Genomic DNA, 12,596 nt, shown 5'->3' with positions numbered 1-12,596 from the left:
AAGTGGGTTTTGGGATGGACATTGACCACTCACAACCCCTTATGTAGTAACTTTGTGACACCCTGTTGTGTCCCAACTCCTGACCCTCAATTTGAGAACCCCTGTTTTATATGTGTAATTGACTCTGTTTTGTTCAGAAGTCAGGTCTTGATTGCACACTAATGTAAAAAAGCATTATTTTCTCTTCACTTTTTCTTTGCCCTGTGTAGCATATTGCAAGCCAATGTCCTTTTAACTATCATTCAGTTAACTTTCTTGACAAGTTTTTGTTCTGGGGACGTGTTTTGTCTTAACTGCTACCCGTCCTTCTTTTCTATTGATTAGCTCTGCAGCAGTGTAGCTTTGAGAGATGTTCCCATCACATTTATTTTGTTTCCCTGAGTCTAGTTCAAAGAAATTCTGCTGTTCTTTTTACTTATCTGCCTTGTGAAAATGCATTTATTTTTGGACCTAATCAACACTGCTGTCTTCTCTTTAAGCTTGCTCACTCTCTGGAAGTTGAAACATCTCCATGTAAAGATCTGGAAGGCTTAAGTTTTTGTTCTTAGTTCATTGTTTGTCATTTTTTTATTTTGTTCTTGCCAAATAAGCTAGAAGCACTATGGTTACTAGTCAGTGAGTGGACCAGCATGGTTCTCCACATGCTTTGTGCTATTTATATGGATTTATTCAATCAAAGTGGATTATGTTTCTAATAATGCATGACCACCTTGAAAATTCATTATGTCAGGAGCACATTAAACTGTCTAATGCAATAACGTGAATACTGTTAGAAGTAACATTATAGGTTTTGAATCCAGAAATAGTTTTGAAAGATTACTTACATTCATTTGGCACTAATCAGTCCAAATTATTCTGTATTCCTTGACAAATGAAATGCAGTCAGTTTTTATGTGAAATACGGCTGTTTTTAACAAATCAGAGAAGCTTACATAACCTTTAGAGAAGGTAATAGAGGAAGACACCCAATAAAAATGGCAGGGGTAGGCAAAATCATAAAGGGTATGTCTACAGAGCAGGACTAGAGTCGAATTAAACTACACAACTTCAGCTACGTTAATTGTGCAGCTGAAGTCGAAATAGCTTAATTTGGCATTTGGCGCTGTCTACGTAGCAGGAAGTCGAAGGAAGAACACTCCTTCCTTGACTTGCTTTTACTCCTTGTGAAATGAGGGTTACCACGAGTCAAAGTAAGAAGTCCTCCAGCGCGACATTATTTAGAAGTAAACACTTGGGGTATGTCTACACTACCCCGCTAGTGAGAACTAGCGGGGTAATGTATGCATACCGAACGTGCAAATGAAGCCCGGGATTTGAATTTCCCGGGCTTCATTTGCATAAGCCGGCCAGCGCCATTTTTAAATGCCGGCTTGTTCGAACCCCGTGCCGCGCGGCTACACGCGGCACGGGCTAGATAGTTCGGACTAGCAAGCCATTCCGAACTATCTAGCCCGTGCTGCGTGTAGCCGCGCGGCACGGGGTTCGAACAAGCCGGCATTTAAAAATGGCGCCGGCCGGCTTATGCAAATGAAGCCCGGGAAATTCAAATCCCGGGCTTCATTTGCACGTTTGGTATGCATACATTACCCCGCTAGTTCTCACTAGCGGGGTAGTGTAGACATACCCTTGTAGTGTAGACATGCACTATGTTATTGTGGAATAACACCAGTTATTCTGAAATAACACTGCTGTGTAGACGTACCCTAAAATGACAGAACTTTAGAGATGGAAGGAGCATTGAAAGGTCATCTAGTCAACCCCATGTACTGAGGCAGAATCAAGTATACGTAGACCATCTCTGACAGGTGTTTGTTTAACCTGTTCTTAAAAATTTTGAATGAGAGGATTCCATACCCTCCCTTGGAAGCCTGTTTCAGAATTTAACTACCCTTTCTAGTTAGTTTTTTCATAATCTCTAACCTAAATATTCCTTGCTGCAGTATAAGCTATTTTTTATCCTACTTTCAGTGCATCTAGATAATTTATTGCAGTCCTTTTTATAAGAGACATATCTGAAGACTTCAATCCCATCTCCCCCCCCCCCCCCACCTCCCGGTCATCTTTTTTTCAAGACTGAGTGTGCCCAATTTTTTAACCTGTTAATGGGTCAGATTTTCTAAACCTTTTATCGTTTTAGTTGTTTTCCTCAAGATGTGGACAATTTGGAGAGTCCTGAAGTGTGATGGTCAGAAGTGAACACAGTTTTCCTGTTGGGACCTCACGCTGCCAAGTATAGTGAGACATGTACTTCTTGTCTTATATAAGACATTGTTAGTACACTCCACATTATTAGCCTTTTTTAAAAAAATGACTCACATCGTTAACTCATAATAACTTTGTGGTCCACCATAATCTCCAGATCCTTATCAGCAGTATTATCACTAGCCAGTTTTTCCTCATTTTGTAGCTGTTCATTTTATTTCTTTTTCTTCTTAAGTGTACTATGTTGGACTTGTCTTCATTAAATTTCATCTGGTTGAATTCAGACCAAAGCTCCAATTTGTTAAGGTCATTTAAAATTCTTATCTTGTACTCCAAAGTGTCCGTAACGTCTCCCAATTGGTGTCATATGTAGAACCTTACAAATCCATGGATATCTGCTTTATATCCACAGGAATCTGCCTCTGGACATAAATATCCATGGTTCTTTTTTGCAGATACAGATACAAATTTAATATTTAGAACCCTGCAAGTTTATGAACGGTTACTTTATATCTGCAGGTATCTGTGCATTTCAGTGCAGATATCTGCATCTCATTTTTGCGGATACAGATGTGGATGTGGATACAAATTTTGAAACCATACAGGATTCTAGTCATCTGCAGATTTCATAATCATTATCCCAGCTCTGATATCTAGCCATTAATGAAAATATTGAATAATACCAGACTATCAGAGGCAGCTAAGGGGGGAGAGCCAGGAGCTGGCTCTTCACATGTGCTGGTCCCCGCAGAACAGTCTGCTCTCCCCTGCTACCTCCCACAGATGCAGCTGTGTGAGAGCCATCTTAAACTCGGCTCCTGCCGCAGACCGGCCCCACCTGCCACCCAGCGCTGCTCCAGCAGCATGGAGCGGGGATGGGAGCTGCAAGATCACTGGCTGCTGGTTCCACCCCCAGAGGGAGCATTTTAGTAACCGTGTAATCACTAAAAATTGTTGCGGCTACATGATTACTAAAATAAATTACATCTAACATCCCTAATAGGTGCCCGATTTATATACCTTTTGTAATTCTGTTGACTTGATATGACATCTGTCCAGAATTATAATGATTAATAAAAAAGCTGAAAAGACTTTAATGATTAATGTGAGGTCTCAGGATACTTTCACCAGGGACATATATTAACTCTAAAGAATGATTCTCATGAGTATTTAATCATTGGCAGAGTATAAGTGAATATAAATGGCTTGAGCACTGAGTGCATTGCAACCAGGAATATTACTTAAGTGAAAGAGATAAGTGAACATGACTGAGTAGAAAATAAAAGCATGCTTCCATTTCAGATTATAATTCTTTCTGATAAAGCTGAAAAAAGGGAAAGGCTTAAGTAACCTCCACATGCATTTATTAGTATATCTCTCCAGTTTAGTATTTGCTATTTGTCACATAATTCATATGAGGGGCCTGCAGCTTAGCAGGCCCAGGATGGATGTTTACATACCTACTGTACCCATCTTAGCATAGCCTGGGACCCTACAAGTGCAAACAGCAGCTGGGCTTTGTAAGCTTTAACCCATGCCTTGAGCTGGGAAACTACCAAGCAGTAAACAAGTTTGACCTTGGTCTCAGTGCTTAAGAGTGATAAGAATGGCATTGAGGCAGTACACACACACCCGTAAACAACTGTAGTATAAGTAGTGTAGGGAGTCCCGTGCTTTGAGAGTCTCACCAAGGACCTAGACCTTGGAGGGTGCCCTGGATTCCCCCAGCTGGTGCCACGTCCATTGCAGCCTGGTGTGAGGTGACAGGAACAGCACTTCCCGCAGACTGAAGAGATGTAAGCATTTCTAAGTGCCTGTTGCTCGCTTTTATGCATTGCTCTGCTTATGCTTATTGAAGTATTACTTTGCAGTAGCTGAGTAACCATCTGGCAGTATTAAGTCTGTAATAGTAGTGACGTAGTGAGATTAATAAACACAAGTATCCCTAATCGACTCTGTCTTGAAGTGAATCCATAATCCTGTTTGACTATGGCCCTGTGAGTTGACATTATTAAACTACAATTAATTTTCAAATGTGCATCTACTTTTCCTTCAAATTTCTGTGTTAAGCCACACATAATAGATTGGTAGATAATCAAAAGATGAGAGTCCCTTAAAATGAAACTGGTGCTAAAGTTTTAACCCTATGGAAAGGGTATATGGTCATTTAGATAGGTGTAGATTCCATTATTGTATGTTGGAAAAAGAATGACCAAGGCTTTGACACGTTGATTTTTACGCGATGTTTATCTGTATATGTTTGAAGCCTGGTAAAGGCATTGAACAAACTTCACTGAGAATTAAACATTAAATCTTAGGTATTGACAGAAGCTAATGAAGGAGTATAGTGACAACATAGTAAGTGTTGCAAAATAATGCTAGCTTTTGTCATAATCTAACCTTGTAGAAGTCTAGTTGGGGCAAAGAAATTGTGGAAAGGTATGAACTACTCACCAGAACTTGAGTCAGATAATTTCAGTGTTAATTTTAGGCCTAGCTGGGAACATTTAAACATGAGTTTATCATCATATATATTGCATGATTGCCGTGCTCTCCCTGCTTACCCTTACCAAATAGGGGCTGAATTTGAGGAGATGAACGTATTTGATTTTTTTTTGTTGCATAATCCTAGTTTAGACATAAGGATTGTATTCAATTAATGCTTTTTATGAGGTAGGTTGTCTATTCTTTAATGAAATCTTAAAACACAAATAGCAATCTTGGGGGGGGGGGGGGAATATTGCTTAGCCTTTAAGCTAGAAAATGTATACAGCACTTAGCACAACTGGGCTCCAACCAAGTTGGCCCCTAGGTGTTACATATCTGAATACTTTATTTACAGAGGAGTCAAGAGTTTTTAACCGAGATGGGAGCCACACTGTACTGGGCACTGTGCAAATGCAGACACACAAAATCTGCCTTGAGGGGTCTAACCATAAATAGACAAGACAAAAAGAGGCTGACAGAGAAAAGTAATCTGTTCAGCAAGGTCACCCAGTGGACCAATGACAGAGAAAGTAATCTGTCCAGCAAAATCACCCACTTGACCAATGGCAAAACCAGAGGCAGAGTCTAAATCTCCAGGTTGTTCTGTACCCTGGTCAAAAGACATTACTGCCTCCCTTTTTATTCTGACTATGCTAGAGATAAGATTAGGATAAATACATGTGTGATTTTTGGCCTTGGTCCAGTTTCTAATGAACCCATATATCAAAACCAGCATCTTAAGAAATGAACCCTTGTAAAGAGCCAAAGATTGTGTGGACGCTCAAAGATTGATGTATTCCCCTCTAAAACAGAAACGACCATATAAATCTTTAATAGCGCAACCAATATAAGACCTAAAGCAACTATCTCAAATGCTTTTATTGTTTAATGTTGGGTATCAAATGGCAGAAGAGATTTTTATTTTGTCTGTTCAGAAAATTGAGCTGAATTGTTGGTGTTCTCACAGGCCTCACTTCTTTTCTGTAGCATATTACATCAGACAGCTATATACCATGTCTTGCTGACCTCTGCAAAGCACTTTGGGAAGTCATGCTTAGTTACTATCGAATGATGGAATGGCATGAAAAACATGACAGAGATGAGGGAACTGCTTCATCTTCTGGTAAGATATGACTTTTTGAAGTAATTCTCTTGTATTTTGTTCAAAACTAAAATTTTACTTCTGTGGCTCTGACCCTCAAGCATATTAAATGTTGTTGCTTGTTTTCCATGCAGTTACTATTTTACATATGTGTGTATGACACACACACATTAGAAGAAAAACATTAAATTGGAGGCAATAAATATTAAGATTCTTTCTTAAACTATTCTTTAAAACATCCAGACTTCAAGTAGAGTGTACCACTCCTTAAAAATGTCTAGCTTTTCTCTTTAACATTGTCCACTTGCATTTAGATTCATTATTAATTTGTGCTTCTTTGAATTTAGTATGGAGGGAAACAGGCTGGGGGAAAGGGGCCATCATTTTTTAAAGTGGGAGGGTTAAGCCTTAAGAGAGCAGAGGTGGTGGTAGAAAACAAGTGGTGTGAGGAGAGCCAGAGGATAGAGGAAAGAAGCTAGTAGGCCAGGCAGCTACTGCTGTGCTGCTCAGATAGGGACACTCAGCTGATCACATTTCGCAGTTTCCAACCCATGTAAGTTGGAACCTGTGGGATCAGCTGACTGTCCCCAGCCCTCAGATAAATAGCACAGGGATCCCTGTTCCTAGCACATTGCCTGGGTGAAGACCCCAAAATCAGTGCTACTGCATCCTCCCTGACTTGTAGCTGATGCCAACAAAATGCGAGTGGCTCAGGGCCCCAACGCCTCTGTCCTCTCTGCTGCTGGCTGCTCTGTGCCAAGGCTTCATGCTTCCTGACCCCAAGGGAGCATGAAGTGGCCATGGACCCACCCTCAGGATCCTTCCCATGAGGGGTGTGTGGGTGTGTGGAGAGAGGAGCTCTCGGCCCATGGCAAGCTGAGAGAGGACCAAAACTAGTGGGGTGGAGGGAGGAGAGCAGGAGAAGCCCTGAGTCAGCCAGCCAGAAGCAAAGGTGAGGGGCAGATAGCTGAGAGGAGAGCCTGCACTGCAGCCACTGGGCTACAGCAGAAGTGGGAGGTAGCCAGCTGGACAGGTGGGCTCCCTGGTGGGCATGAGCCTGAGGCAATCACAACTTTTGGCTCCATTGTCAATCCAGTATTGTCACTGTGATGTAAAAGAGTAGCTGATTAGCCTATATCAGAGGCAGCAAGGGGGGCTGGCTTAAAAGCTTCCCCCCCAGCACCATCTCTGCAATGTCGCCCCTTGCAGCCCCCATGCTGCCTCCTCTGTCAGAGGCAGCGGTGCGGGGTGGGGAGCAGAGGCTGCTGCTGCCTGGGCAGGCAGCCCAGCTCAGTCCCAGCTTGCGCCGGGACCAAACCCCACTCCAGATCTGCAATTTAAAAGGCAGTAGGAGCCTGACAGCCTGTCCCCTACTCTGCCCCCACATAGCGCCTACTGTGTTAAAAATTGCAGAGACAAGTGGGGTGTGGTCCCAGCATGAGCCACGACTGAACTGGCTGCCTTCCCCTATTGACTCATTGAGTAGTCAATAAAACTTCTGTCGACTACTCATTTAGTAAAATAACCTCATTTAAACATCCCTAATTGTCACTCAATCTGACTTTTGCACTTCTATGCCAATTTGAAGGCCTGGAAATGTCACCCTACTGCATGTAACACTACTTCATTTGGAGAAGTGGTGTTTTGCCCACAAAAGCTCATGATATTATATGCATATTTTTGTTAGTCTGCAAGGTGCCACAGGACTACTTGTTTTTAAAAGTTGTTTTTAAAGTTACAGACTAACATGGCTGCCCCTCTGATGCTTCATTCCGTGAACTCCAAAAATCTTTGTTTTAAAAGCACCTGATCCATGACACATTATGACTACAATGTCATGTAGTCTTGAGTAGTCTCTGTTGTCCTGTACTCTCCTTTAAAGTATTCCAAGTGCATGAACCTTGGTTTGTCTGGCGCAGCTCTTCTAGACATATATTGTGCTGTACGTAACTTGAATTGATGAGGAAATCTAAAGGCAAACATTATCTACATTCCTGTAAGCCAAGATACTTGGATGTGGCAGTAGTCACAGGTTGAAATCCATTCCATTAACTTCAAAAGGAGAGGATTTCACCCATAGTCTTTACATCTGCAGACCAATAGAAACAATAGCTTCCATTTCTGTCAGGTATTTCTGGCAATGCTGTTAGAGATATTTCTCCTTCTATGATAATAAAAAGCATGATGTGTGTAAAACAAGTAAAAATATTTTTATTCTTTACACTGAACTGGGAAGAAAGAATAAAATTGCAGGAGAGAAACAGGAGAAAATGGACTAATCTTATCGTTCTCTGTTCACTTTGATATCCACCACTGCTTTTGAGTATATAATTTTTAAAGTCAGATATACCCACGGTACTAGGAATTAAAATTAATTATGTTTACACTTGGTGGCTACGTCTACACTGGCCCCTTTCCCGGAAGGAGCATGTAAATTTCACCAGTCGTAGTAGGGAAATGCGCGGGGGATTTAAATATATTCAAAGTAGGAATAAGAGCCTCCGGAAAAGGGCGCTATTTCCGGAGGATCGGGGCCAGTGTAGACGCTCTTTTCCGGCTTTTTTAAAAGCCGGAAAACAGCGGCGGACATTTTTATTTAAATGCCGCGGGGGATATTTAAATCCCCCGCGCATTTCCCTACTACGACTGGTGAAATTTACATGCCCCTCCCGGAAAAGGGGCCAGTGTAGACATAGCCATTGTGGTTACCTCCTTACTTCAGCATTGAAAGCATAAAAGTATTTTTTCCTCTAAGGGCCTTTAATATAGTGTTTAGTATTTTTTAAATTAATGTGCGCTAATTTATTAAAAGTATTATTCCAAATTAAAGTTTTCTCAGTATGACTAAATTAAAATTCAAATATTTCATTTAGTGTGCACCTTAAGGGGAAAGAGTCTTTATTAATCCCCTTTTCCATTCCATTTTACATTATCAGCAGTACTTATAAATATTAAAAACATCATCATATTTTGTTTTTAAGCTACTTTTGGAGGTGGATTCTTTTATAAAAATTTCACTGTCCTTTATGCATATATAATAATTCAGATGTCATAAACAAGTGTATACCACAGCACTGTTGTAATAGCCCATTTTTTTTATAATCCTTATATCATTTGTATAATAGGCCATTCCTATTCGTATGGTTGGTTTTGGTGCTGTTTAAAACTTTGAATTAAGCAATATTCTCTGATACTGCAAAATGGCTTTTAAATGAACTGTTAGATTACTTAGAGACATTCTGTTCAGTCATTGCATTTTAAATTCACTGTTGAAGTGTTTATATATTTACAGCACCAGTAATACTCTAGATCCTATGGTGCACAAATAGTAAGTTTGGCAATTCCTGTAGCTAGTCCCTTCAGTGTGACATAATTAAAAGTGAGCCATGTTTAAAAAAGTCTGAGGGGTAGCCAAGTTAATCTCTAAGGTGCCACAGGACTGCTAGTTGTTTTTTAAAGTTACAGACCAACAAATATATCATGAGCTTTTGTGGGTAAAATCCACTTTGTAGTGGGTTTTAGCCACAAAAGCCATGATATATTTGTTAGTCTCTACACAGCAGAGCTAAAGTCAAAATAAACTACACAACTTGAGCTATGCTAATTGCGCATCTTAAGTCAAAATAGCTTATTTCGAATTTGGGCACGTCTACACAGCACTTCTTTCGAAATAGAGCACTCTTCCATCGATTTTTTTCTTTAATCCTTGTAAAATGAGGGTTACAGGAGTTGAGGTAAGAAGTCCTCCAGCTAGACATAATTTTGATATTATATGAAAATAACTGCTTGTGTGTAGATGCACTGGCTATTATTTCAAAAGAACATCAGTTATTCCAAAATAATAGTGCTGTATGGATATACCCAAAGGTGCCACAGGACTGCTTATGATTAAGAAAGAATAGCGAATCAGCTTTTAAAAAAATCTTCTGTAGCAAGGGAATTGATAAGTCTAATCTTTGAAAGAAAATAAATTTCATGATAATGGACAGTGATTATCAATTCTGCATGAGAGAGTCTGTTTTCTTAATTTATTTAAAGGCTATATTTAATGGCTGTGATACATTTTATAGCTGAAGTGTAAAGGTCAAGAACATACTGTTTGTAGAGCAGGAGGACACAGTAGAGGGAGCTGTAGGATAGTTTACCATAGTTAGTACATTATAGTGTTCTGAATAGTGAAATCCAATAGACTGAAACAGTTGAATGAGCATTATAACTTGTGTATGTATAGCTGGATCTCATCAGACTGAGGCATGAACTTAAGGCTGTCCCTAGATCCTTCCATTATTGTATTTTTTATTTTCAGTAGTGTTCACAAAGTATGTCCAATAAATCAAGTGTCCCTTGCTCATGGTGTATAACTCCAAGAGTAAGAATGAGAAGCAGTGGATTCAGAAGATAGTAATTACAAAGCTCTTTCCATTTTTGTAGACTCCCGCTTGTCCAAAGGATTCTTACGTGGATAGTAGACATAATGTATTTCATCGTGGCTCATAAATCCTTAAGCTTGTGAAAATGAATTGTGCTTGCATAACTTTGAAATGTAATTGTGAATACTCATTTCTTTCGATTTGTGAAAAATTAAAGATATCTTTATTACCAGTCAGTTTTTGTAAATTCACATGGATTATAAATTAATGTTAAATCATAAATTTGACAAAATTAGATATTTTCATCCCAGAAAAGTGTAGATTGGTCTTCATTCAAAAATGTTTTAATACTGTTGCACACTACAGATTGAATAGACATGATTATTTTTGTCTGATATTTAATATTTCATACTATTTTCAAAAATAAACACATTTAAAGTTGACTCTCAAATAAGGAAAGAGGGGGAAATAGACGTGTGCTTTTTCAGCTTCTTCATGATTTACAAAGATGACCAGAAAGAAATTCTGATTATTTTTTCTAAGGTTTTGTTGGAGGAGGAGTTAGATGCTCACTGTGAGTTTTTCCAGCATGTAGTTGGAAGAGTAGGGATTGTGGAATCTTAACCAAGTGTTTTTTTTGTTTGTTTATAGGTCATGGCAATTAAAATAGTTATTTATTTTTAAAAAGCATATTTAAATTGCAGTCCATTCATGGCAGAGATTCTCTGTTTGCACATTAACATAATTTATTGCTATTATTTCCATCATGGTAGTACCTGAAGGTCTCAGTCAGCAATCCATTTGTGCTGGGCATTTTACAAATATATATAGTGACAATCCTGCATTGGCTTTTTAGAACTATCATCAGATACAGGCAGTCCCCGGGTTACATGGATCCGACTTGCATCGGATCCCTGCTTACAAACGGGGTGAGGCAACCCCGCATTAGCTGCTTCCCCCCAGCAGACCAGGGAGACGCGAAGCTAGCGCCCCCTCCAAGCAGACCAGGGAGACGCGGAGCAGCTTTTCTCAGCAGACACCTCAGCTTGAGAATAAAGGACTGAGGGAAGTGAGGTGTGGGAAAATAAAACTGAGTTCTGGAGAAATGTTTGGCTAGAATTTCCCCTACAATATGTACCAGTTCCGACTTACATACAAATTCAACTTAAGAACAAACCTACAGTCCCTATCTTGTACGTAACTCGGGGACTGCCTGTACATACTTACATTGTAAAACAATTTTTACAAATGACACAAAAATCTTGAAACTAAAACCATCAGAACTTTTAGCACAATATATGATGCTGGCTCCTCCAGGCAGAGAGCTTGCAATACCAAATACCTAATAAACTTTTGGTGAATTTCTGCTTTCAAATGTACCTGCATAGTTAGGATCTTTATTAGATGTTTACTACAATAGCTTTTGTGACTGTGGAAGTTTTAACAGATTGTTTCAGAAGGAACAAAACTATCAACAGTGGAAGGCACCAATCCTGTAATGTTTACACATATGTTTCACATAATGTATTGTTATGGAAAGTTAATCGTGTGAATAAGCCTTTGGAGGATTGGAACCTATCATACAATCATAGAAGATTAGGGTTGGAAGAGACCTCAGGATGTGATCTAGTCCAGCCCCTTGCTCAAAGCAAGACCAAGCCCAGCTAAATCATCCCAGCCTGGGCTTTGTCAAGCCGGACCTTAAAAACCTCTAAGGATGGAGTCAGGGCTGATCCCCACTTTGGCACTCAAAGTGCATAAAGGGGGGGGGGGGCCCGCAAAGACCTTAAATACCTTTGCCTCTAGGCTCTACTTCTAAAAACTCCCAGGTCACAGATGCCCTGGCTCTGAGAAAAAACAAAAGCTACCACCAACAAGCGATTTACCCTAGAAAACAGGGGGAACACTTGAATTCCTCCCACAGGGGTACCCCAAGCTCTTTTGCCCTAAAGAGCTTGAAAAAAGGAGAGAGCCATGCTAACCACCCAGACTCAGGAAGGCAAATACACACAAAGACCTGTTACTTTCCAGGACGCACAAATCAAATCACCTTAGAAAAGTGATTTTTATTAACAAAACAAAAGATATATTTGATAAAGCATACTGGGTTGCTAGATGTTACAGAGCACCTAGGAAAGAACAAATCAAAACACAAAGAACCATAGTCCTTTGGGCAGCAATTTATCGGTGCATGGAGAGAGGGAAGGCATGGATTCACACAGAAAAGTTTTATCCAAACAACCCAAAATAAAGAAAAATGCCCTAATAGCGACTAAATACACCTTTTCCTTTATTTACTTATGATCCCTTCCTTGTTCAGTCCACTTCAATGCCCTGAATTCCTTGGAGGCATGGTAATCCTGCTTGGGTTTAAATCATTCTGTGTGTCAACTCCTGGCTTAATTTCCCCACTAAAAGAAAGCAGGGAAGGTATC

General features: G+C 39.9%; 1 protein-coding gene across 5 annotated transcripts in view; it reads left to right on the top strand.

Annotated features, from left to right (window-relative positions):
* VPS50 (VPS50 subunit of EARP/GARPII complex) overlaps nt 1–12,596 on the top strand; it is a 177,208-nt gene that overhangs the window by 65,881 nt on the left and 98,731 nt on the right. For all 5 annotated transcript variants that reach the window (XM_075922362.2, XM_006114479.5, XM_006114480.5 and 2 more), the window contains one exon: nt 5,677–5,812. In XM_075922362.2, coding sequence (XP_075778477.1) covers nt 5,677–5,812 — 136 coding nt within the window. The remainder of the gene's footprint in view (nt 1–5,676; nt 5,813–12,596) is intronic.

The sequence above is a fragment of the Pelodiscus sinensis genome, chromosome 2 (assembly GCF_052426305.1).
Source record: "Pelodiscus sinensis isolate ZL-2025 chromosome 2, ASM5242630v1, whole genome shotgun sequence".
Classification (NCBI taxonomy): Eukaryota; Metazoa; Chordata; order Testudines; family Trionychidae; genus Pelodiscus; species Pelodiscus sinensis.
Note: the sequence above shows the minus strand (reverse complement) of the source record. Positions and strands in the feature narration are given on the sequence as shown.